Consider the following 26,636-nt stretch of genomic DNA (forward strand, 5'->3'; position numbering starts at 1 on the left):
GTTGTTGAGGGCTCTGAACTCAGTGTTTGGGAGCTTCATTTCTCAATCTCTCTCTCTCTCTCTCACCCCCCAAAAAAACAAAAACATCATCAGTGAATTATAGGAGAATTTTGAGATTCCAAATATATGTGTAATTGGAATCCCAAGGAAAAAGAACAGAAAAAAATATTCAAAGAAAATGACTAGAATTGTTTCAATATGATCCAAATGGTAAACTCAGATCCTAGAAGCTCTGTGATCCTTGCAAAAAAAGAAACATGAAGTCCATGAAACATCATAGTCATATTAAAACCAGTCAGAAAAAATGACATATTAATATTTATCAGTGGAAAATATTTTTTAAGATTTTATTTTATTTATTTGAAAGGCAGAGAGAAAGGGAGAGGCAGATACATCTTTCATTCACGGGTTTGCTCCCCAAATGGCAACAATGGCCAGCACTTGAGCCAGGCTGAAGCAAAGAGCCAGGAATTCCATCCATGTCTCCCACATGAGTGGCAGGGATTCAAGGACTTGGGCCATCTTTAGCTGCTTTTTCAGGTGCATTAGCAGGAGCTGGATTGGAAGCTAAAGAGCCAGGGCTCAAATCAGCACTCAGATATGGAATGCCAGTGTGTGGCACGCAGGGGCTGAACTGGCTGTACCCACAGCACCAGCCCCATTTTTGAAGTCCTGAAAGAAGAATTCTATATTCCATGAAAATGCCTTCTAGATGTTAAAGGTAACATTAAGACTTGCCCAGGGAATCCAGAAGCTCAAAGAAGCCATCACCAGCAGAAGTGTCTTTCTAGGAATAGTAAGGGGCGGGCCTTCAGGTAGGAGGAGAGTAACGCCAGACAGAAACAGGAAAAGCACACAGAACAGAGACTCCATGGATCAGCAGGTGCAGTGTTTTCTCATTATTTAAATCACAGTGAGGGAAACTGGTAGCTTACACAAAAGTAACCATGTATTGTGGGGTTTACAGCAAAGCTATAAATAGAATTTATGAAGAAATACAAGCGTGTGAATACTGTTGTAAGGTTTTTGATGAATCGTGTATGTGGAATAGTATGATAGCACTTGAAGGCAGGTTGGGATAGGTTAAAAATGGGTGCTATCCATTTTGAAGCAACCACTACAATTATAAAAGAACTATTGCTAATAAGCCAATAAAAAAATGGAAATACTCAACTAGTGTTAGGGGAATTTAAATGAAGGGTATAGGGGAGCCATCTGGACTGTCTCGGCAATTTTCTGTAAATCTGAAAGTTTCCACCCCATGCAGCACCCGCTGTGGTTCTTGCTTTCTTGTGCCAGCCAGGGCCACAGCAACCGAGGTCTGTGCCTTGGCTCCCGAGGAGTACCTGTGGTTCCCTTGGATCGGCCTCCGCTGGGGGTGGGGCAGAAGTGCGTGGGCAGGTTGGGCTGTGACTGTTGGGGCTGTACACTGTCGGGGGGAAACTGGGAGACCTGGGGGAGGCTGGGCCAGCAGCAGCATTGAAGGTCAGAGCCGAGGTGACCTGACTGTCCCAGGCTGGTTCTGATGAGGAACCTGGGCTTGGGGTGTGTGGATGTTTCCCAAGGCAGCAGGGGCTCAGGGATGGTAGCTCTGGGGATGTGGGCAGGAAGGGGGCCAACCCTGGCTCCAACACACTGTTCTTTTTTTAAAAAAGATTTTATTTTATTTATTTGACAGGCAAAGTTACAGACAGTGAGGGGGAAAGACAGAGAGAAAGGTCTTCCTTCCATTGGTTCACTCCCCTAGTGGCCACAATGGCCGGAGCTGCGCCGATCCAAAGCCAGGAGCCAGGTGCTTCTCCTGGTCTCCCATGGGGTGCAGGGCCCAAGCACCTGGGCCATCCTCCACTGCACTCCTGGGCCACAGCAGAGAGCTGGCCTGGAAGAGGAGCAGCCGGGACTAGAACCCGGCGCCCACATGGGATGCTGGCACTGCAGGCAGAGGATTAACCTAGCAACATGCTGTCCTTTAACTGTAATTCCCATCTCCTCTTTTGTGGACAAAAACAAGGCCCTCAATGACTTGAAAAGCTGAAAATGAGCAGAATTCACAACTCTGGTCAGCAGTAGGAAACACTAGGAAATACACCATAGGTCAGTTAAACCTGTGTCTGTGGATGAAGAGGTCTGTGGAACATGGACATTAGGGAAAAACCACGCATGGCTTGCACAGCTCTCCCACACCCAAACTTGTCTTTTTTTTGACAGGCAGAGTGGACAGTGAGAGAGAGAGACAGAGAGAAAGGTCTTCCTTTGCCGTTGGTTCACCCTCCAATGGCTGCTGCGGCCGGCGCACTGCGCTGATCTGATGGCAGGAGCCAGGTGCTTCTCCTGGTCTCCCATGGGGTGCAGGGCCAAGCACTTGGGCCATCCTCCACTGCACTCCCGGGCCACAGCAGAGAGCTGGCCTGGAAGAGGGGCAACCGGGACAGAATCCGGCGCCCCAACCGGGACTAGAACCCGGTGTGCCGGCGCCGCGGGGGGAGGATTAGCCTATTGAGCCACGGCACTGGCCCCCAAACTTGTCTTAATTCCACCTCCCATGAACTTTCTGAGATCCCCAGGTATGCATCCTGGCTGGTGGATGGGCCTTGTTGTTTGAATTTCCTTCCTCACGGAAGGTACCCCCTGGGTCCTTTTGGGGTGGGTGAGAAAATCAGAAAAGCAAGAGCCTGGGTCAGCAGCGGGGAGCTCCAGGGGACGGAGCTGCAGTGTCCACAGCTCCAGGCTGGGAGGGAGCCAGGCTCGGAGAGACCACCTGTCGCTCCCAGGGAGCTATGGTTAATCAGAGGACAGAGCAGTCGTGACGGGACGCCAACATTCCTCCCACTCCGACCCCTACACTTCCTCCCCAGGACCGAGTGTGGCCAGTGGTCAGTCCCGACATCCGTGTCTGCGGGTTCCTGTGGGGACACCCTTTCCTTGGCTTTCCCAGCCCCTCGCTGCTGGCTCTGTCTGGGCCCTCTCTGGTTACCTTTCTTGATGGCTACACTTCACAGTGACGGAGGTCTCGCTGGCAAATGAGCCGTTCTCTCTATGACTCTGAGTGTAATTAGCGGTGGCTGCGTGCAGTGGATCCTTCAAAGTGTCTCCCAGAGTCTCCCTTTCCTCCATAGTCCTGTGGCCAGCTATGCCTGGATTTCTGTGCCCTTGACCTCACCGCTCCTGCTACCCAGCCCCCAAAATCCTGCTGCAGGGTGAGCCTCCCAGCCTCAGAGCTCTTTGTCTGCATGGTCCGTGCACACAGTGGTGACCTGTGCCTAATTGTTTAATGGTGGTGGCAGGCACAGTGGAGGAGCACATAGCACCTGCTGTACAAATTATCCTCCATCAGTGCATAAGGTAAGAGTCCAACATGCGTCTCACTAGGATAAAGCCACAGAGTGGGCAGGGCCGGCTCCTGTTGGAACCTCCAGGCGAGGGTCTGTGGCTGGCTTTCCCAGTGTCTGGAGGCTACGTCGTCCTTTCAAAGCCAACAGAAGATCTGACGTCAACCTCCTGTGCACAGACCTTCCTAGCTCCAGTCTGCCCCATCTCCTGCTTACCCTTGAGATCAGATCCAAGTCAAGGGTCGGCAAGGGGAGCCCCGGACCCCATAGTTTTTTGTGCACACAGACTGCACTGTCACGTGAGCTCTGGAGGCCACACTGGGCTCCCGTTAGGCTTCTCACCAAGACTGACCCAGGCTGATCAGCGCTGGTAATCAAACACATGATTGATTCTTGGTTTTCTTTTCAGGACCTCAAAACAGAATGTGGATAATGAAAGGAGACACAGCCTGGAGAATGACGTGGTCCTGGCCAAGACGCTGCAGCGCTACCTGCCGTACCTGGGGGCTCTGTCTCAGGCCACAGCTGCAAATGTGTACCCCAGGAAGAAGCATGACAAAGCCCCAACTGAGGTGCGGCTGATGGCTTTCTCTCTGTGCCCAGAGCTTGTCTTTTGCCTACTTGTGCAGGTTTCTCCAGGGTGTGCAAAAGACTTGGGAGTATGTCCTAGATGTTTAGACTTGACTCCTATCTCCCAGACCAGTGGGCCTGGGAAGAGCAGGTGTTGCCTGCAGAGAAAGATTCCTGGAGCCCTTTGGAGTTCACATAGTCCCAAGTCCAGCAGAACGGGCCCTCCATGTGGTGGTCTTCCTGTTAGAAATGTGGCCCAAGCTGCCTTCAGGGGTGAGAGTCTTTAGAAGCTCATCTTTGCCAGCGCCGCGGCTCACTAGGCTAATCCTCCGCCTTGCAGCGCTGGCACACTGGGTTCTAGTCCCGGCAGGGGCGCCGGATTCTGTCCCGGTTGCCCCTCTTCCAGGCCAGCTCTCTGCTGTGGCCAGGGAGTGCAGTGGAGGATGGCCCAAGTGCTTGGGCCCTGCACCCCATGGGAGACCAGGAGAAGCACCTGGCTCCTGCCATCGGATCAGCGTGGTGCGCCAGCCGTGGCGGCCATTGGAGGGTGAACCAACAGCAAAAGGAAGACCTTTCTCTCTGTCTCTCTCTCTCACTGTCCACTCTGCCTGTTAAAAAAAAAAAAAAAAAAAAAAAAAAAAAAAAAAAAAAAAAAAAAGAAGCTCATCTTTGAGACGAAGTGTTGTTGTCCATCGTGGAAACACAGACACAACACCATAGAGGGGTAGGTGGGGAGCAGAGCCTTACTTCTGTCGTTAGGGTCTGGGACAGCCGTGGACATCTGACCCTGAAGTGAGGAGGACAGGAAGGACCCTCAGCTTGGCTGGAGTTGGGTGGGCATTGAATGTGTTCTGTTCTGTTTTGGGCACTGCACCTGCTGCATCCCCAGAGGCCTGTCTTTCGCAGCAGACCCATGCTGGGCAGCACTGCAGGGTGACAGGAGGGCTGGACGGGGTGTGGTCTGGGTGCCACACACGGATACGTGCCCAGGACAGCAGGGGGCAGGCAGGCTTGCAGACGCAGGCTCACCTGTCAGGGTGCCCAGGTGGAAGTTTGTTTTATGCCAAAGCAAAACCTGCTGGAAGCCATTTCAGGAGGCAAAGCCCATTCTAAGGAACATTTTGGAGAAGCAGAAGGGGGAATCTCAAGGAATGTTTTAAATGGAAAAGAATAGTTTAAATGGCTTTGATGCGTATTTGTTACGCTGGGGTCACCAGCTTTCAAGTGGCCTGGAAAGGGAAGGAGGGTGCGAGCTGAAGAAGCAGGATCCAGAGCCCGAGGTGCTCGGCCCCTCTCCAGCCCCTGGGCAGGCTGAGAAATGTGCGCCCGGCCTTGCACGCAGGCTGTGGGCAAGGCTTGCCACAGGAGACCGAGCCGAGTCCGTTTGATGCTACTTTATAAAAAGTTAAACTTGGATTTTTCTGCCCAGTCACCGATAAGGACTCAGCGCTTGTGAGGGGCTCGGCTACGGTGAAGGCCACGGTAGATTCCAGGTGGATTTTCAGGCTGGGGAGCCAGTGCAGGCTAAGAGGGGCTCTCCAGTTCTGCAGCCAGCTCCTCTGTGCAGTGCTCGGTGGTCCAGGGGAAGTTCGCTAAGCTCTCAGTCCTGCGGGGTTCCTGGCTGAAAAATTGGGGTGATCCTTGGGCATGAGGTTACTGTGAGTGTGAACCAGAGAACATGTACAGGGCTCTTTGTAAATTGCCCAGTGCATAGTCGTGAGTAAGATACTATTTTTTTTTTTTTTGACAGGCAGAGTGGACAGTGAGAGAGAGAGACAGAGAGAAAGGTCTTCCTTCTGTTGGTTCACCCCCCAAATGGCCACTATGGCTGGCACTGCACCAATCTGAAGCCAGGAGCCAGGTGCTTCCTCCTGGTCTCCCATGCGGGTGCAGGGCCCAAGCACTTGGGCCATCCTCCACTGCACTCCCGGGCCACAGCAGAGAGCTGGACTGGAAGAGGAGCAACCGGGACTAGAACCCGGCACGCCAACTGGAACTAGAAGCCGAGGTGCTGGCGCCGCAGGTGGAGGATTAGCCCAGTGAGCCTCAGTGCTGGCCCAAGATACTGTTTTAAACATGGAATGAAAATTAGGTTAGGCGTCTGAAAACCAGGCACTGGGGACCCCATGGAGTTCTGTGACCCCACAGAGGAGAATCAGGAGAAAAGAACTGTGCCTATGGAACAAATTTCATCCATGTGCCCAGAGCCCTGGAGGGGTTCAACCAGCCGTCATTGCCATGCACTGTGGATCTCATTTCTTTACTTCATGACGCCATGGGAAACAGGTGTCCCAGTTCCATTGTGTCTTGGTGATGTAAGAACATACAAAGAGCAAACAGGTGCTTGGCCTTCCTCCTTTATCCTCTGTTGTGCTTTATCAAAGGGGCCAAGGAGCTTTATGCTCAGTCTTCCCCGTGGCCGTGGGATTTATGGTGTCTGCACTGGAGACAGTGCGTCATGTCCCCAGATGCTGGGAGTGAACAGTCAGCCAGGAGCAAGCTGGGTGCAGCCCAGAGATGGCATTAGTGACGTGAGAGAGCAGGGGATGAAGACATAGAAGGAGTTCAAATGAAAGGGAAGGAAATGTGTTCAGATTTTTTTTATAGATATTTAATTATTTGAGAGGCAGAGTTACAGACAGAGAGAAGGAGGCAGAGAGAGAGGTCTTCCATCTGCTGGTTTACTCCCCAAATGGTCGCAATGGCCAGAGCTGGGTTGATCTGAAGCCAGGAGCTTCTTTTGAGTCTCCCACGCAGGTGCAGGGGCTCAAGCACTTTGGGCCATCTTCTACTGCTTTCCCAGGCCACAGCAGAGAGCTGGGCCAGAAAAGGAGCAGCCAGGATGTGAACCGGCGCCTGTATGGGTTGCCAGCACCGCAGGTGGAGGCTTAGCCTACTACGCCACAGCGCCGGCCCCTGGATTTTTCTAAGAAGTGGTTTAACATCTTCCCTGCTAACTTAACAGTGATGGCTCCACTTAGATGTCCACCCCAAGTGTGCTCATCTTCAGCTCAGAAACAACAGGAACACAGACTGGGAGCCACAGCCGGCCGATGCCCCAGAAGGGCTGTGACACCGAAGCACCAATGGCCAAGGTGGTTTGGTTTCATGCATGGAAGAAGCCCCAGCTGCTCATTCTGGACCTAGCGTCCTGTTTCTCCCCCAGGTGCAGTTATTTGCTTTAAAATTAGCTCTCATACTAAAATGGAAGAGGCAAACTCAGAATAGAATTGGCTCCTTGTCCACGGCGCAGTAGGTAGTGCACCTGCATGGGTGCCAAGGATCCCCAGGGAGTGCCTGCCGTACTGTTTGCTGTTAGCAACCCCGTGTATGGTGACACTAGCAGGTGTGACACAGGGCTGTTAGACATGAACTGCAGCAAATTGCAGAGACTTGTTGAACGCGGAACGGTTTGGTGGAGTATTGAGCAATTCGTGCTAGGAGGTGTTAGAAGGTATCGTGGGGAACCCCTGTGGGGAACGCAAAGCCTATATGTGAGAGAAGCGCCCGCCTCGGAGAGCCACTCTAGGATGTGCCTACAGAATTCTGCTAGACCCGCACAGCTGGGTGCACACCCGGCCACAGCTGGGGGAGGGGCAGCGGGTCTGCAGCCTCACTACTCAGTCAGTAGTGTTGATGAGCTCTGCTCATCCTGACTTGGCTGCTCTACCATTCCAGCACCAGGAACCTGACCCTGAGGCTCAGGAAGGCTTTCAAAAGCATGCTTCCTAATGCAGGAAGAAGGCACAGCCAACAGTCAGCTGAGAGCAAGCTGGCCGCAGCCCCGTCTCTTTGCTGCAACACCGGCTGTTCAGGAACAGGGTCCATCTCTTGTGCTGTGTGTCCACTGGCTCAGCCATGTGCGTCGGGTCTAGGGTGCATGGCGAGGGGGGTGCAGGTCCTGCCCGTGTCTCTACCTGCCTCCACAACAAGAAACCATGAGGGGGTCCGTGGGGCTGGCAGTGGTCATAGCAAACATTCCATCAGCACGTCTCCCGTCTCCTGCTGTGTGTGCCTTCTGTGATATTTCAAACTCCCGGCCAGGGCATTGAGTGACCATGCTCTGTGGTTTGCCCCAGCTGTTCTGGTTGGTGCCAGTTGCCCAGACCGATGGTCGCTAGGTCCTCTGTGACCAGTTTGAATGAATGAATGAGTAAATGAATGAATTCTGTGAGCAGGACACTCATGGCATTATTCAGAGATAGAGCACTTGGTGGCATGCTTGGCTTAGGTAATTTTTTCTTTTGTGTTGAGATGGATGCTTCTCTGTTTTATTTTTTTAATGCATGAAAAGCCAAAACTCATTATTTTCTCTGTCCAGTGTTTAAATGAGAAGCAAGCTCTGAGTCATCTCTCTAATGAACGAGCGTTGACTAAAAGTACAAGAAGCACATAATGAGGTGTTACCAAGCTTTTGTGCTGACGTGGTTGCGTGACATTTATGTATAAATATGGCCGCGTAGGCATTTGGGCAGCATCTTCTGGTCCCCTGCCCCAGGCGATTGGAAATTTAAGGTTTCTACACTGATCTTCCAAGTGCAACCAGTTTCCAGTGAATGATTTTATAAATCATTTTCTGTGTATCTATCATAAAAAAATCTAACTGTAGCATACAGAAATAGTATGAATTTATTATCTTTCAAAGCTTTCGTACTGATTACTTCATAACAGAAGCCATAGGGAATAAAATCACACCACTTCCCTTAAATCAAACCAACTAACTCAGAGCTCTGACACACTAATTGAGCTCTTATTGATCACTAAATCAACATGTTGTTATTACTTCTGCATTGTTAGTGATAGTTACCAACTTCTCATTTTATTGACTGCAGTATCTGGGTCACAGGCCCATTAGTCATTGTGTAGAACACTAGAAATTCCTCACTCACACTGTGTTATGGAGGAGGGTTAAACTGAAATTAATTACTTGACAGTGATAAGTAATTAACTGATTTATTTGGGAAACATTTTAAAGACACACTTAGTGTGCAGGAAGCTGTATGAGGTGCTGATATTGGACAGATAAAACTTAGGCTCTGCCTTTTAGGATTTTACAGTCTTCCTGGTTAAGAAAGACAAAAATCAAACAAGAATTGTAGTTGAAAAGCAGATGCCATTCTGTAAGGGAGGGGACACTAAAAGGAGGAGGAACGCTGAAATCACGTGGGAGAAGCAGGACCCAGGAGGGCTTATGAGAGGGTGGGCGTTGGGAGAACAGCCGGACATCACCTGTTGGTGGTATAAGATGGACCAAAATGCAGTGTCCAGAACCAACTCCATCCCCACCCCCAGGCTGGCAAACAAACCAGCGGAGCTCTCATCATACCTGTTAGGAAACCCCCCAGGGAGGTGAGGGTATAAAGAAACCTGAGCAAACCCAATTCCAGAATGAACTCTTCTGGGGACAACTGAGCATAGCTCTTCCCATACGACCGGGACAAGAGTTAGGGAGACCAGTCCCTGGCAAGGGCGAAGAGTTTGGTGTACATTTTCAGGTGCTGTTCTCAGTGTCTAGAGACTAATTTGAGAGAGGCTAGGCTGCACAGTGTGAGTGGGCCCCCAACTCTGGCTCCTTCCTGTGTGACTGTACCATACAGGACAGGAGAGGGGGAGGAGGGCTGGGAGCCGGCCTTCCAAGGAATGCCAGGCATTGCCCAGAACACCATCGTGGCCCACTGAGGGCATGGACAAAGCAGCAGGTGGAGATGGGTCCATCATATGGGATGCAGAGCACATTGTGGGGGGGCTGGGGAGGGAAGAGGAGTCCTGAGCGACTTTTGCACAGGCACTCAGCCTGCAGAGCAGAGAGAGAGAACTTGGCAGAGACACTAGAGCCTGGATCCAAGCCCTGCCCATGAAGGTAGACTGGGAGCCGCACTGATAAAATCACATTAAATAGAAGTGGACTATGTCCCCCAGAGAAGAAGCAGAGATGTACAAACTAGATTAAAAAAAAAAAAAAAACAAAAAAACAAAGCAAGTTTCCGGTATACTCTAGTAAAACCAAAGCACCTGAGATTCAAAGACATACAGGTTGAAAGTAAAAGGATGGAAAATACATGTGATGGAAACTCTTAAATATAAGAAGCTGGACTAACTCTGCTAATACTAGATCAAGTGCACTTTAAGAAATTAGCATTATCAGAGGTAGAGACATTTTCTAATGGCAAAGTGGTTACTTTGTTAAGAAGACGTGGAAATCTTTTTATGAACCTGTGCCAGGGTTCAGATACATAAAGCCAAAATGTGAGAATAAAGAAACATCCAAGTCCATAATCATTATTAGAGATTTCAACTCTCTCGGTAGCTGATTAAATTTTTTAAAAGATTTATTTATTTATTTGAAAGGCAGAGTTACAGAGAGACAAAAACAGAGAGAGAGAAAAGAGAGAGAGAGGAAATGAATCTTCCATCCACTGGTTCACTCCTCAAATGGCCACAATGGCTGGAGCTGGGCCTATCTGAAGCCAGGAGCCAGGAGCTTCCTCTGAGTGTCCCACGCGGATGCAGGGGCCCAAACACCTGGGCCATCTTCCACTGCTTTCCCAGGCTATAGCAGAGAGCTGGATCAGAAGTGAAGCAGCTGGGACTCGAATTGGTGCCCATATGGGATGCTGGCAGTGTCTTTATCCACTACGCCACAGCGCTGGGTCTGCTGATTAAAATTTAAAAATAGGTAATACAGAACAGTTGAAGTATGTCAGCCTACCTGGTTTAATTGATATTTATAGAATCAAACACCTAAAAATGGCCAAATACACATCTTTTTAAAGTATGCAAAGACTATTTCCAAAAATAGATTCTGTTTTGGGCCACAAAATCAATCTCAGTAAATTTCAGTGTGTCAAAGTCAACCTGACAAATACATTAAAAGAAAAAAAAAACTATTGATTTGTAGATAATTATCCTTTAGAAATATAGGAGCAAAAATCTGAAGCAATAGTTTTTTTTCAAATAAAATTCAATAATATATAAAAAGAATAGTATATCACACTCAAGGGAGATTTTATTCCAGACATGCAGGGTTGGGTTGACACTTGAAAATCATCAGTATCACTCGCCGTATCAAAAAGGAAAAAAAAACATATCTCACTGGGTATGGAAAAGGTACTTGAGAAAGCCAACTTCCTTTATGATTAAAAACCTACATTTAGCAGATACTGGATGGTGAAGGACTGGAGGTTTATCCTTAAAGTCTGTAATTAGACAAGGACGTGTGCTCTCAGGTCTTCTCTTCACCATGGCATTGGATGTCCTGGCCAGTGCAGTGACAGAAGAAAAAGGATAAAAGTGGCTGGCGCCGCGGCTCACTAGGCTAATCCTCCGCCTGCAGCGCTGGCACACCGGGTTCTAGTCCCGGTTGGGGCACTGGTTCTGTCCCGGTTGCTCCTCTTCCAGTCCAGCTCTCTGCTGTGGCCCGGGAGTGCAGTGGAGGATGGCCCAAGTGCTTGGGCCCTGCACCCCATGGGAGACCAGGAGAAGCACCTGGCTCCTGCCTTCGGATCAGTCTCTCTCACTGCCTAACTCTGCCTATAAAAAAAAAAAAAAAAAAAAAAAAAAGAGGATAAAAGTAATCTGGATGACAGAATAACTTCTATAGAAAATTCGGATCAGTCTCTCTCTCTCACTGCCTAACTCTGCCTATAAAAAAAAAAAAAAAAAAAAAAAAAAAGAGGATAAAAGTAATCTGGATGACAGAATAACTTCTATAGAAAATTTGGTAAATCCTCTAAGGTTAGTGTGTAAGTGTGACAGTGATGGTGTGCACAAGGCCCCTGCATAAACACAAGTTGTATTTCTATGTAATGCCAACAACTGGATTATAGCATTTAAAAAATCTCATTTGCGATCGTTTCAAAATTAGGAATAACTTTAAGATTATGTGTAACAGCTTTACAATGAAAATTGTAAAATGTCATGACAGCAATTAAAGAAGAGTTAAGTGAGTGGAAATATGTTTCATGATCATGTGTCAGAAGATTTAGTAATGTTCAGCTGCCAGTTTTCTCCAAACTGATCGATAGCTGTGACACCAAAAGCGCATACCAGAAAAGAAAAAGTGATAAATTGGCTTTTCTCAAAATTTAAAAATCTTCCTCTTCCAAATACTCTGTTAAGAGAATGAAAAACAAGTCACAGGCTGGGAAAATATTTACAAACGATACATCTGAGAAAAGTACCTCTTTTCAGAATGTGTAATTAACTCTCAAAATCTGTTAGAAAGAAAAAGCAGGCAAATAAAAATGGGGCACAATAGATTTGGACTGACACTTCACTAAAGAGAAATAGATGGCCGATGCGTTCATGTGACGTGTTCAACATCGTCATTCATTACAGGTGGAAATCACACCACCCTGAGATCCCATACGAGGCCACTTAGAATGGCCAACAGTAAGTCTGACGTCCGAGTGTTGACAAGGAAGTGAGGGAACCCGTGCTCTCATAGACAGCTGATGGCAATGCAGAAGGTTACAGTTACCTGCGAAAAAATGTTGACTGCTTTTTAAACACTGAAACACACACCTCCCTCTGATCCAGTCATTCTGCTTCCGCCCAAGATCAGTGAGAGTATATGTCCATTCAAAGATTTGTACGTGACTCTTCATAGTTGCTTTAATCGTAAATGCTTACAACTGGAAACAGTCCACATTGTGTCAACAAGGAAATGCGTAAATGAATTTTGTTTGATCTGCAGAATGGAATGCTTCCCAACAATAAAAATGAATGAACTATTGATGCACACAACAGCCCAGATAAATCTCAAAATAATTCTGCCGACAGAAAGACAGGCATAAGTAGAGCACCTGCTGTAATAATTGCATTTGTATAAAAGTGTAGAAAATGCAAGTAGTGTTGAGGTGGCAGGAAGCCTTGAGGATGTAGGGTGGGGAGCAGAGTGGGGAAGTATCACCCAGGGCACGAGGAACCTCTTAGGCTGACAGGTATGTTCACTACCTTGACATTGGTGATGATTTCATCGATGTTCACCCAGGTCTAAACACATATGTACTGTTGATTGCATGTCGCTTATGCCTCAAAAAAGCTAAAAAAGAAAAGAGAGCCCAACACAAAAAAAAGTATAAAAGTTTTAAACAGATGTGTTGTAAGAAAAGATATACAGACAACCAATGAGAGGATCAAACCTACTCGACATCATTGTTCACTAGGGAGGTGCAACGTAAAACCAAAAAGAACTGCTACTTCATATCCACGAGATGGCCCGAAAATTGTTAAAAATGTCTCACACCAACACGTATGCTATGGAGTCGCGACGATTCTCAAAGTGGTGAGCACATAAAGTATTGCAACCACTGTTTGGCTGTTTCTTTAAGGTTATGCCTATCTGTCCCTGGACCCAGCAATTCCACTCTTGGGTGGAAGAAGGGATGACAGGCATTCACGGGAAGACTGGCACATGGTGGCCTCATTCCTAACTTCCCCAAACCAGAAACAAGCCAGACACCCACCAGCAAGCCTGCCTTCTTGCCTTCCGTTTCTGAAGAGATACAGCCTTAGGGGGTTGCACCTGGGGACACAGCATTCCTCCTTGCCCTTTACTTTGCTATGCCATGGGAACATCGTATGCAGAGGCACAGAATTACGAGAACCACAGTCACATTTTGTGTGCTGCATCTATGATGTGCATTCGATTTAAAAAAAAAAAAAACAAAAAACAAAAAACAAAAAACAGGTGCCTGCTCATGCAGTTCTTTTCACTGGCCTTGGTGGGAAGCTGAGCTGTGGCATCAGAGCTGTTTGCAGGGTTCGTGTCGGATTCTTAGCACGCACACTAGTGGCTGTTGCATAATCAAGGGTCAACGCATGCAGGCCACAGGCATGAGGATCATCCCCAAGTTCACTGCCAAGCAGCCATTCTTTCCTTAATGAACACTCACAGTGGCAGATAAAATGCTACCTGCAGAAGCAGCCGTGCTCCACTTAGAGAAAGTCTACAGTTCTAACCAGCTCATTTTAACTGCTCAGGGCAAGCCATCCTATTAAGATGTGTTTGTTCACCTGTTTACCCAGCAGCTTGAGTGTCTAAGGTGTGACAGACGCAAGAGTTCTTGGCTCAGGTATGACCTTATTTGCAATATGGTTGTAAACACATTTTCATGCCGGTCAGACCCACTCCCCGTTCCGTCCCTGCTCTGTTCTCACGCCCTGGGTTCTCTCCATGTGGTGAGTTGAGTCTCTCCTCCTGCCAGGCCCAGTGGAAGACGCAGCAGGTCAGAGAAGTGTAGCCGGCCCTGCCATCTGTAGCCGACTTGCCGAGGGAACAGGCAGTGTGCAAACACATCCATTCAGCAGGGACGAGGCATTGTGCGAAACCCTGTTGTTGTTTTCATCATGTTTTTCTTTAGTGCTGAGTTCTGTGTGGGCAGAAGACAAGATCTTTTTTCTCTTGACTTCTGATTTCGCTTCTCATGTCACTGTGGTGTTATTCTCTGTTATTCACCTTCCCCAACTAGGTGCTTCCAGGCTGATCAGGCGAAACAGAAAACTCAGCAGCCGTCTTCTTACCTGAGGGTTCATTGTACTTTGGGTCGACTTGCTTTGAATTAGGACGAGGAAGCCGGGAGACCTTTAGTCCATGCCTTTCGGTTTGTAGATAGGGAAACTGAGGCTGAGAGAGACGAATACAATGTTTTATTAATGGTGTTAATGGATGTAGAATTCTAGACTCTTTGTTCAGCATTTTTGGAATTTTGGTAAACTCAGGAAAGAAGATCATTCAACTCCCGTCTCCGAACCACGAATTCTGGCATTTTCCACCAGGTGGACTGGGAATGCCACTGCACTGTCTGTGGTGTGTCACACAGCCCTGGGTCAGTCAGCCAGGGCCACATCCTAGCACAGCCCTCAGGTCTCTCCTCTCCCTCACTGCAAATTGGGGTAATTCTGTGTCCACTGTAGAGTTGCAAAGAGGGTTAAGGAGGACCAAAGCATATAAAGCCAGCAGCATCCGGGCCCCGTGCTCTGTGTGGTGAGTCACTTTGTGACGATGGTCTCCTGTCCTCTGAGGTTAGTATAGACAAGTGGCCTTGCTGGGTGCTGTGAGGGTGAGGTAGTTTGGATATTGAATATCCCAAGTCCCACGTAGGAAAGCGTTGGTCCCCAGAGTGGAACTAACGGGGAGTGGTGGAATCTTTATGAAGTGGTGTCTAGTGGGGAGTCCTTAGATCACTTGGGTGTGCAGTTCTCATGAAAGGGTTGTTTGAAAAGCCCGGATTTGGGCTCAGTCTTTCTTCTGCTTCCTGGTTCTCAGTGTGATCCCTCCTCTGTACAAACTCTACCTTCCGCCATCTGCCAGGAGCCCCTCCCCAGAGTCAAAGGCTGCGATGTTGCCACGTGGACTTTTAGCCTCCAAAACTGTAAGATAAACGAAGCTTTTCTCCTTTTCAGTTGGTTGCCTCGGGTTTTTAGTTATAATACTGAAAACTTGGCTCACAGAGAAAACCACTGTTGAGGATGCGATTGGTACTCTAACTAGACCCAAGGTGGGGAGGAGCTATTAGTGCTGGTTAACTAGAAAAGATTCGAAGGGTTTGGAGAAGCAAGTGAGAAAAAGCCTGGAGTGCTATAACGAACAGCTGAATGAGGTTATAGGTGATTCTGGTGATGTGGACAGGGAAGGCCATGCTAATGTGGTTTCAGATGGGATAAGGACCCCTCTGGGAACTAGACCAGGGAACGCCCTTGTCATACAAGTGTGGCAAAGAACCTGGCAATCTTGTGTCCATGCTGATACTTTGTGGGAGGTGAACTTGCAGGTGACACATTTGTTTATCTGGTGGGAGAGATGTCCGGGCAGCAGAGTGTCCAGGCTGTGGCATGGGTTTAATTGACTGCTTTTGATCAGTTTTACAGCGAGATCTGAGAGTAAACAGGAGCACAGCGAGAGATTTCCAAAATCCACAGCTTGGCCAGAGAAGAAGTAAAGGAAGCATGCATCCACAACAGGAGAGTGTGATGGAGAAATCGTTTGCTCTAAAGATTAGAGACAAAGTAGGAGCCATGGAGGGCCTGGCATGGTGGCGCATTGGTTAAGCTGCTGCTTGCAAAACTGGCAACCCATATCGGAGCACTGGTTCAAGTCCCAGCTGCTGCACTTCCAATGCAGCTCCAGCTGATGAACCTGGGAAGGCAGCAGAAGATGGGTCACGTATTTGGGAGCATGTGGGAGACCCAGATAGAATTCAAGACTATTGGCTTTGGCCTAGACCTGGATATTGCAACCATTTAGGGACTGAACCAGCAGATGGAAGATCTCTCTCTCTTTCTCTCCTTTGAAATAAGTATTTTTTTTTTTTTAGAAAAAAAGGAAGTTATGTGCTAACCAGCAAAGCAGTAGGAAAAAGGCCTTGAGGTCATCTCCAAAGTCTTTTGGGGGCTCCTCCTATCACAGGCCCAGAGGTCTGGGGGGCACAAGTGTGTCCTGCAACGTGGGATCCCTTCCACAGGCTCGCCAAAACCTCAGGGTCACTGCCTTCAGCTCGTGAAGATTCCATGGCTGCAGCCAAGGGGGCCTGGGTACAGAGATGCTGCTATCAAGCTTCGGTGTTGTCCATGGAGTGCTCTTTTGCAGGCATGCAGGATGCATGAGTTAGGCAGGCGGTCATGGAAGCTTCCACTACGAGTCCAGAGGGAAGCCTGGGAGGCCAGTGGTGTGCTGCAGTGTGGGAGTCCCTTGCATGGAGCCCCTGTGGGTGATGCCTAGTGGAGAGCTATGGGAGTGAAGTCAATGTGGAGACCCCCAGGAAGGGGAAGCAACCAGCACTGTGCTACGCCAGCCCTGGGAAGTCACAGCGACCATGTGGGCTGTGGGTGTCAGGACTGCCCAAGCCCTGGGGAGCTCATCCCGCACCACAGGGTGGCCGCAGTGCCAGACACGCAGCGTTAGCATTTAGAAGTCCAGTCTTGCTTTAGGTCAAGTCCTCTTCTTTGCTCTACCCCTATTTCTCTCTTTTGGAATGGGAATGTGTACTCTGTGCCCATCCTGCCATTGTTACGTTGGGGGTAACTTTTTTTTTTTTTTGACAGGCAGAATGGACAGTGAGAGAAAGAGAGAGACAGAGAGAAAGGTCTTCCTTTGCCGTTGGTTCACCCTCCAACGGCCGCCGTGGCTGGGGCACCGCGCTGATCCGAAGGCAGGAGCCAGGTGCTTCTCCTGGTCTCCCATGCGGGTGCAGGGCCCAAGCAATTGGGCCATCCTCCTCTGCACTCCCTGGCCACAGCGGAGAGCTGGCCTGGAAGAGGGGCAACCGGGACAGAATCCGGTGCCCCGACCGGGACTAGAACCCGGTGTGCCGGCGCCGCTAGGTGGAGGATTAGCCTAGTGAGCCGTGGCGCCGCCCAGTAACTTGTTTTTGATTTTCACAGGGGTTCATAGCCAAACAAGTTTGCTCTGAGTCTCAGATGAGGCTTTGCACTTGGACTTTGGAGCAGTGCTGGACACTGAGACCCTGGGACTCCTGGGGCTGGAATGAATGCGTTTTGTGGTGTGAGATGAACATGATGAGCCTTTGGGAGCAGGGGGTGGTTTGGATATTAGTCTGGATGTTGCATGTGCCCCGAGGGCCTCTGTGTTGAAGCCTTGGTCCCCTGGGTGGCCCTCTTGGGTGGCAGTGGAACCTTTAGGAAGTGCATCTAGCGGAGGTCGCTGGTTCTCTGGGGGTGTGGCCTCGGAAGGGCGTTCTTACAACAGGGTTGTGATCAAAGCTGGAGCTTGGGCCCAGCCTCTCTGCTTCCTAACTCTCCGTGTCATCCCTTCCTCTGCACATGGTACCGTGGACTCCTCATGGGTGCTAGAGCCTGAGCCATACTATGTGCACCTTGAATCTCCAGAACCGTGAGCCGAGAAAAACCTCTTTTTTTGTATGAACTTAGCCTGTGCAGGTATCCCACTGTCGTGAAGAGAAACCGACCGATGCCAGGGCACATGGACCACCAGGTTGGAATTCTTGGCCTCAACCCATTCTGTGTACTTTCTCCTTGCCAGGGCTAGGGCTAGAGGCTGAGGAGGCTGGAACGGCCACAATGCAGGCCGGGAAGAGGGCATGACCAGGCAGAAATGACAGAGGGTAAGAGGCAGTGTAGAGTGGGGGAGGGGAGAAATGGTGATACTGGCTCTAGGTCATCGCTGTTTCTTCAGAATAATCCCAAACTGCCAAGATTTGCATCCTTCGTGGAGATCTGTAACATCTACATTTCACAGTACTGTCAACTTTCGGGACAATGTGTCCGTGTGCTAGTTTAGAACGGAACACCTCTCCCACCCCATAGGTTTTGTGAACTCGGTAAAAACTGCTCAGGGACTTCTTTTTTTTTTTTTTTCTAACTGAAAGGTGTGTCTACGCTGCAGAGATACATAGACACCTCTGCCTCCCTCAGGGCACGACACTCTTCTGTCCTTGTGACAGCATTGTCAGTAAGAATGACCTTTTGATCTTCCCCTGCACTGGGGAGGGAGGGGCACAGAGAGCTGAACCCTGGGACACACGGCCGCTGCCGCCGTGGTGAGACGGTAAAGACAGAGACACAGAGAGAGCGCAAAAGGTAGATGGGTGCAGAGAGAAGAGAGAGGCAGTAAAAGCAAGTCGCCAGAACCACCTTATGGTGCAAGCCCAGAGTGGGAAAGTCAAGTAACCCAGTCTCCATTAATGAGCTGGACACGGCCAGTGCCAGAGACACCCCCCCCCCCCCACGCCCCGCCCTGAGCTCCCAAATCTTGCTGCCTCCAGTCGCATCCTGGCATTGTCTCATTAGGAAGCCGGTGGACAGCCCCGCGACAGTGTGCTTTGTCAGGCCAGCAGGCAAGCAGGTCTTGATCAACATACCTGTCAAGGCTGCCTTCAGGCTGTGCGGCAGACGGGAGGAAATGCGTGTTATGTGGTCAGAGATGTCCTGGTTTGAGTTTCCTCATTTGTTTTGGATGCTTGGCACAAGAGAATAGCTGATGATCATGCGCAACTCATGCGCAAAGGAAATCTCCTCCACTCCGTGCCCCTGGCACGTGCGACTCCCGGGACCTCCAGGTCTCCCTGTCATAATTGTGCAATCTGGGATTGGGCTGCGAGGGTGTCCAGGCCAGGCCTGTTTCTCAGAGGAAGGAGCCCTGATGTTTGGCTCTGGATCCCTGTCTTGAAGGCTGGGAGCATGGGGAGCACGGGGAGCACAGGGGGGCTAGTCCTCTGCCCCTCTCGCTGCTGGGCAGGTGGGGATGTGACGCCACGTGCGGCCACGTGCAACAGTGAGCTGCCTCCAGAAAGCTGCTCTGACTTGCCCCAAATGAGAGTCACCTTTTCCCTCACAGTTACTGTTACAAGCGTGTCAGTCTGCAAGCTCTCTGAGGACAGGGCTGAGTTCTTCTCCCCGACACATTGTATCCAGAGCTTGGCACACGCAGCGGTCTTAGCATGATGCTCCTGGTGATGCTGATGTTTGCGGAGTTAGCTGGTACTTGTGAGGGCAGCGCTGACTGGGGCGTGCACGGTGCTGGTGAGGCTGCTGCTGGCGATGGCCATGATGCTGCTGGTGGTGATGCCGATGGTGGCGGCAGTGCTGCCGCGAAGGCAGTGATGAGGTGGTGGTGATATTTCTGACTGTGGAGTGGATGCAGATCACGGTGGTGCCAATGGTGGAGACACTGCTGCTGCTGCTGGTGGTGGTATTGACAGTGACTACCATTTATCAAATACCTCCTCTGAGATCTGTGCTCGGCGCTCTTAGCTCTGCACTCCCTAGCCCTCACAGCTGCTTTTTTTTTTTTTTTTTTTTTTTGACAGGCAGAGCGGACAGTGAGAAAGAGAGAGACAGAGAGAAAGATCTTCCTTTTGCCATTGGTCCATTGATTCACCCTCCAATGGCCGCCGCGGCCGGCGTACTGCGCTGATCCGATGGCAGGAGCCAGATACTTATCCTGGTCTCCCATGCGGGTGCAGGGCCCAAGCACTTGGGCCATCCTCCACTGCACTCCCGGGCCACAGCAGAGAGCTGGCCTGGAAGAGGGGCAACCGGGACAGAATCCGGCTCCCCGACCGGGACTAGAACCCGGTGTGCCGGCACCGCAAGGCAGAGGATTAGCCTAGTGAGCTGCGGCATCGGCCCACAGCTGCTTTTTAATGAAAAGGAAATGGTTTTTTCATTTTGCAGGGTTGTAGACTTGAGGTTTAAAGAGGTAAGCTAAGTGGTCTCAAGTTGCACAGTTACACAGAACTGTGCTGATGGGATTGGCCTGGTCTCCCACGCGTGCCTTCTTTCCTACCAGTTTTCTTCAGCGTGTAGGGTGCCTGGGTCCCACCCTGTCTTCTGTAGAAACACCATGAGTTCAGATGGCACCTGGAGAGGGTGGCCATGTTCGCCTTCACCAGGACACCATGGTACTGGCGTGGTTTAGAGAGGACCTGATGTGGCGTGAGAAGCAGGTGTTGTCTATTTCTCCTGCAGCCCCGATTTGGGCTGCTCTCTCCCTCTTCACCTGCATTTGATTCACAGCATAAACAAATCAGGAAGAGTTTATCTGTCCCAGTCTGCTGCCCAGCCCGCACTCTGCTGCGATCTTGTAATGCATCGTGTGAAGCCTGCTATGGGCTCTACCCGGGGCGGCTCTACTCGACGCTAATTAAAGGCCCTTTGAGAGAAAGCTCCAGGTTGGGCCGCATTCCTGGCAAAGAGAGGAGGGATGCTCCAGGCACATTAATGAGGTATTTGAATGTGAGTTCCCAGCCCCCAGCCTGGTGACCTGGCCAGGTGTTCAGCGAGCGCCTTTCTGAAGGGGAGTGCAGGCCGAGTTGAAGATTGACATTTGCTCCCAATTTGTGGGAAATGGCTGGAGGGGCTCTTTGCTGTGGTGCCATTCTCTCTCTCTCTCTCTCTCTCTCTCGTCTCTTTCTCTCATCTTGCTTTCTCTTTGCTAAATGACAAGCAGTTCATTTCAGCTAGTTCTTGGACAAATTTGGACAATTTGGATGGTAGGTTAAGTCACATCATTGTGCACATAATAATAAAAAATGTAGAGATCATATCTAATCGCCTTCTTTGACAGAAAACAGAATTGAGTCTCAAAAGGTCAAGTGATTTTCCTGTTCATACACAAACGCCAAAGCCCAAGCCCGTTTCAACCCGCTTCTGCACTTCCAGCTTGGCCACATGGGAATCTGTCTCCAAAGCCTGAACCCAGGTGTTGTTGTTGTTTTTTTTTTTTTTTTTTTTTTTTGACAGAGTGGACAGTGAGAGAGAGAGAGAGACAGAGAAGTCTTCCTTTGCCGTTGGTTCACCCTCCAATGGCTGCTGCGGCTGGCGCGCTGTGGCCGGCGCAGCGTGCTGATCTGAAGCCAGGAGCCAGGTGCTTCTCCTGGTCTCCCATGTGGGTGCAGGGCCCAAGCACTTGGGCCATCCTCCACTGCACTCCTGGGCCACAGCAGAGAGCTGGCCTGGAAGAGGGGCAACCAGGACAGAATCCAGCGCCCCGACTGGGGCTAGAACCTGGGGTGCCGGCGCTGCAAGGTGGAGGATTAACCTATTGAGCCGCGGAGTGGCTGAACCCAGGTATTTTTGAAAGTCATCAGACCTGGGAGTCAGAACCACTCGCCTTGAATTCAGTTTGACCGAACACATTAACTAGCTGTTGGGGGGAGCATCCCTGTTGACTCAGCATGCATTATGTACCCTGAAGAGGTACAGGGAGAAAATATGAGATTTAAACACGAGTGGCCTGTGGAGCCATGCCTCACCTTCACAGGAGCTCTGGGTGTGTTCCAGGACAGCCGTAGCCACTGTGAAAGCCCCCAAGTTGTGCACGTCCCTGACTTTTTGGCGGCACCATGGCAAGAGGTAGACCTTTGAGATTTCTCGCATTTTTTTATAGCTGTCCTGGGGAGAGGGACAGCCGCTGGGCCCTGCTGTCTCCAGTGGCAGAAACAAAGTATGAAGGGGTCATCGTCACCAAGGGGAAATTCACCAAAGCAGTGGGGAGACACCGTAGGCGGGGGCTCAATGCAATGTCCACCATGGCGTCGGCCAGTAAATGATGTCAGAGGTCATTATTTGGTGAAGGAACCTGGCAAATCCCCTTGCATTGAATATTGGTATTTTGAAAAAGTAGGCTAGGGGCTGGCGCTGTGGGGTAGGTTAAGCATTCTCCTCCTGCATGGGCAGCCCATGAGGGCGAGTGCCGGCTGTTGCATTTCCAATCCAGCTCTCTGCTGTGGCCTGGGAAAGCAGGAAAAGATGGCCCTAGTCCTTGGGCCCCTGCACCCACGTGGAAGACCTGGTAGAAACTCCTGGCTCCTGGCTTTGGATTGGCCCAGCTCTGGCTGTTGTGGTTGTTCGGGGTGTATAGCAGCGGATGGAAGACCTCTCTCTCTGTCTCTCCCTCTCTCTGTCTGTAATTCTGCCTCTCAAATAAATTATTTTTAAAAAAGTAGGCTATAAAACTGTTTCACATCATTAGTAAAGGAGTGGGACCAAATTAGAGACCTGCAGACAAAGTTGTTGGAGACTCTACTGAAGGAGAGATTGAATTATGGGGAAAGCTGCCTTTTGGAGTTACAGTAAACACTATGCAGGCAGAGGAGACAAATGGATCTTTCCCAAGAAGATAAATAAATGGCCAAAAAGCACAAGAAAATATACCCAACAGCATCAGCCATCAGGGAAATACAAACCAAAACTACAAGGAGATACCACATCCCAACCACTAGAATGGCTGCAGTAAAAGACAGATAGTAACAAGTGTTGACAAGGAGGTGGAGAAAATGGGCTGCTCATACTTTACTGGTGGGATTTGAAAATGGTGTAGCTATCCTGGAAAACAGGCTGTCGGTAGGTTAAATACAGACTCCTATGTCCCAGCAATTTTATAGCCTGATATGTACCGAAGAGAATTGAAGACATGTCCGTCAACAATTTAATACACGAATGGTCATGGCGTGGAAACCACGAAAATGGGTATAAACTGATCAAGAATACACAAAGTGTGGGCTGTATGTACCGTGGAATAATATTATTTGACCTATAGATAGGAAATTCTGATCCCTGCTACCACAAGGGTGTCCTTGGAGAACCTGCTATGTGAAATAAGCCAGACACAGAAGACCACGGATTGTATGATCCCAATTACATAAGGTGTCCAAAGTAAGAAAATCCATAGAGACAAAAGGTAGGTTAGTGGCTTCCAGATAATGAAGTCAGTAAGGAATGAGACGGGCCCGGCACCACAGCTCACTAGGCTAATCCTCCACCTGCGGCGCCAGTACCCCGGGTTCTAGTCCCGGTCTGGGCGCTGGATTCTGTCCCGGTTGGTTGCTGCTCTTCCAGTCCAGCTCTCTGCTGTGGCCTGGGAAGGCAGTGGAGGATGGCCCAGGTGCTTGGGCCCTGCACCTGCAGGGAGACCAGGAGGAAGCACCTGGCTCCTGGCTTCGGATCGGCACAGTGCGCTGTCCTCCAATGCACCGGCCATAGCAGCCACTTGGGTGGGGGGTGAACCAACGGAAAAAGGAAGACCTTTCTCTCTGTCTCTTTCTCTCTCACCAACTCTGCCTATCAAAAAAAAAAAAAAAAAAAAAAAAAAAAAGGAATGAGAAGGGTGCCAAGTTCTCTTTTCAGGGTGATGAAATTGTTCTGGAATTAGATAGTGGTGGTGTTTGCATGACTCTGGATATGCTAAAAACCACTGAGTTGGGTGAATTTCATGGCGTCTGAGTTACAAGAAAGCTGTTATCAGAAAACCAATGCAATAATAACGCTGGAATAGCAAAGTTGGTATGGCGTTGGTAGGAAAGCGGAGATTCCTGTTTTGGGTTTGCATTTCACAGATGCCTGCTGTCCAGGTGCGACTGTGTGTGGCCGACTTTGGAGCCTGAGCTGTTGCTGTTTTGTTCCTCTGCCCCTTCAGGGTGATGGCCCATTTCCTGAGAGCATCCTGACCTACGTGGCCCACACATCTGCACTGACCTATCCTCCCGTGCCCCGGGCCAAGTACCCTGAGGACCTCCCACTGCGCACCTTCAGCCGACTCCAGCCGGATGAGCTCACTCCCAAGGTGGACAGCGGTGTGGACAGACAGCACCTGATGGCGGCTCTCAGCGCCTACACTGCTCAGAGACCCCCTGCGGCCTCCAGGGAGGGCGACCCGGGGCTGCAGTATCTCCTGCGTGATCCCTCAAGAGCACCGAGGCCCTTCTCGGCACCAGCAGTCCCCCAGCAGTGGTCCTCACCTCCAGGAGACCCAAAAGACCCCAGCATGGATGATGGTGAGTGAGCCCCTTGGGGTCTCGTTTGTTCACCTTTGTTTCCCCGGCCGGCCCTTGCTGATGCTGGGTTTACTGCATCTTTCCCATGCTGTGAGATCTTCCCATCAATGCCTCCCTCCAGGACAGCGTGGCAGAGGCAGGACAGAGTGGCAAAGGGACTCCCAGGTCCCCACGCCCCATCAGTGTTGGGGGAAGAGCAGGCCATTTTCCTGCCCAGGGGGACACCTGCTACTGGAGGGAGAGCTGGGTGCTTCTGTCCTGGGGTGCCGCTGTCCGTATTGAGTTCTCACTTCTCTCCCATCCTTCCCTGCACATCACAAGTGCATGGTTTTATTGATGGAAATGAAAAAATTGGATGGAGAACATGGCCCCTAGGTTGTATGTGTCGTGTACATTGTTTTTTGGAAACCGAATAGGAATGCCTCCATGTGTCCCTTGTCTCCCAGCTCGAAGAGGCTGAACACATGGTCACTCATATGTCGGCGGTTATTTGCCTTGTCCTCAGTGGGATCTCCTCTGAGGATTATACCGTTTGTATATAGCACATCGAGTGTATAGTGCAGACCTTGGACTGACTGCTGTGTCAACACTGTGTGGTCCTCAATATTTGCAGGTGCATTATAACCTAATATATTTTGATTCTATTAGAACCTAATTTATTTTGATCATCCCGGGGAGGAAGCTCCTCCACAATGCATAGAAAGCTTCGAGCTATTTATTTTCTAAGAGTGTTTCCCCAGAACCACCCTAAAGTGGATTTCTGATAAAAGATGACTTCTCCTTTGAGAGGCACAGATGCCAAAGTTAAGCAGATAGCAGATTTTTTTTTCCCTTAAATGCTGCCTGAGAATCACATTAACATTGCACTCTCTATTTTCTGTAAGTGTAAGCTTAATTGAGGTTGCTTTGAAAATCGTCTTTTCTGCTGGCTGCTGGCTTTCAGCCGGGCAGCTCGCTCATTCTCACTCTCTCTTTGTCCATATGGCCATTACGGCAATTTTTAAATGGAGTGAACGGAAAATTAAAATTAGAGGGAAAGATGTGTTTCCATTACTGATATTTGCCTCTCGGTTCTGTCTTGAAAGAAAACGGTGTGTAAGGAAGCAGACCGCCGTGAACGTGGCCAGGAATTGTTTGCGCATAAATTCACCATTAAGGAGGCTGATGTTTGTGTACAGGAAGTTGTTTTTTTCCTGGAGTGTCTTCCTCTTGGAGGCTGTTCCTCTTCTACTTTAAACCGGGCACCGCTCTGACTCCGCGGCTTCTGCACCCGTACGCGTCATGGACTCCGTGGGGTTGCCTTTGCTGCTGTCTTGGCTCTCACACGATCACCGTGCGTTCTGGTCGTGCCCAGCTCAGAGCGGGCTCACCCTCTGCCGCCGTGGTGCCCTCTCTAGGGGGCCGGCCACCCTGTCCCCTGTATTTGCGCTCCTTCATGGAAGCCGCGAGGTGTTGTCCTTGTCTCATTCTCCCTTCTCTGTCTCCTGTCCTACCTCCCACAACTTAAACAGTCCATTTACTGATGACCTTTGTCCTGGTCATTGGAAACAGGAAGTGGTACATACGGCTCCCCCTGCTGGAGGGACTGGAGACCTGGGTATGTCCCCAGGTAGACCAGGCTCTGCCTCGCTGTGGCTGTGTACACTGTCTACACTGCTTGCCTGCCCGTTGCCTTGCTACCTCCCCATTCTGCTCGCCTTCCAAGCTGCAGATGCTGGGGACTCTGGCCCTTGAAAAATCCACTCTCCACCGCCCAGTGATCCTTACATTTACCTAATGTCCTTGGCGTTTCTCCCCTTGATGCTTGTAGCACTGGTTATCTTTTTCTTGCATCCCGTCTTCCCAGCTGCACTGGCTGGGAGCTGCCAAGCAGTGCTACCAGGAGCCCCCATGTGTGCATCTCCTGGCTCCCGCAGGTGGTAACCCCTGGGATTTCTTTGCAGTGTATTTGTACCTGCTCACACCTTCTGCTCCTTCCCTGGGTGATTTTAAAGCAAACTCAGGCGTCAAATGATTTCATCTGTCGATATTTCAGTATTGTACTGCTGGGAGATAAGGACTCTCGGATAAACCTAGCCACGATAGTTTTCCCATTCATAAAGATTCATCATAATGCCTGAATATTGCCAAATACCTTTTCAGTGCTCAAGTTTACCAGCTGCCTTGTTTCTCCACAGCTGGTTCTTTTGAGGCAGGACGCCCACTGGGCCCACTGAGTGGGTGGGTAGATTTGTTCAGCCCCTTTTAATCGATGGAGCCTTCTTCTCCCTCTTTTTTCTTTCCTAGAATTTCTTTTATCAGAATCTAGGTCATTGGTCTTTTTTTTTTTTTTATAAAAGATTTATTTTATTTATTTGAAAGAGTTACAGAGAGAAGTAGAGACAGAGAGAGAGGTCTTCCATCCACTGGTTCACTCCCCAGATGGCTAGAGCTGCACCGATCTGAAGCCAGGAGCCAGGAGCCAGGTGTTTACTCTGGGTCT

At 49.8% G+C, this 26,636-nt stretch overlaps 1 protein-coding gene across 2 annotated transcripts in view; it reads left to right on the forward strand.

The window, feature by feature from the left end:
* PTPRN2 (protein tyrosine phosphatase receptor type N2) overlaps positions 1 to 26,636 on the forward strand; it is a 1,115,035-nt gene that overhangs the window by 421,503 nt on the left and 666,896 nt on the right. For both annotated transcript variants that reach the window (XM_051857048.2, XM_051857049.2), the window contains 2 exons: positions 3,739 to 3,901; positions 23,797 to 24,154. In XM_051857048.2, coding sequence (XP_051713008.2) covers positions 3,739 to 3,901; positions 23,797 to 24,154 — 521 coding nt within the window. The remainder of the gene's footprint in view (positions 1 to 3,738; positions 3,902 to 23,796; positions 24,155 to 26,636) is intronic.

The sequence above is a fragment of the Oryctolagus cuniculus genome, chromosome 7 (genome assembly GCF_964237555.1).
Source record: "Oryctolagus cuniculus chromosome 7, mOryCun1.1, whole genome shotgun sequence".
Lineage (NCBI taxonomy): Eukaryota > Metazoa > Chordata > Mammalia > Lagomorpha > Leporidae > Oryctolagus > Oryctolagus cuniculus.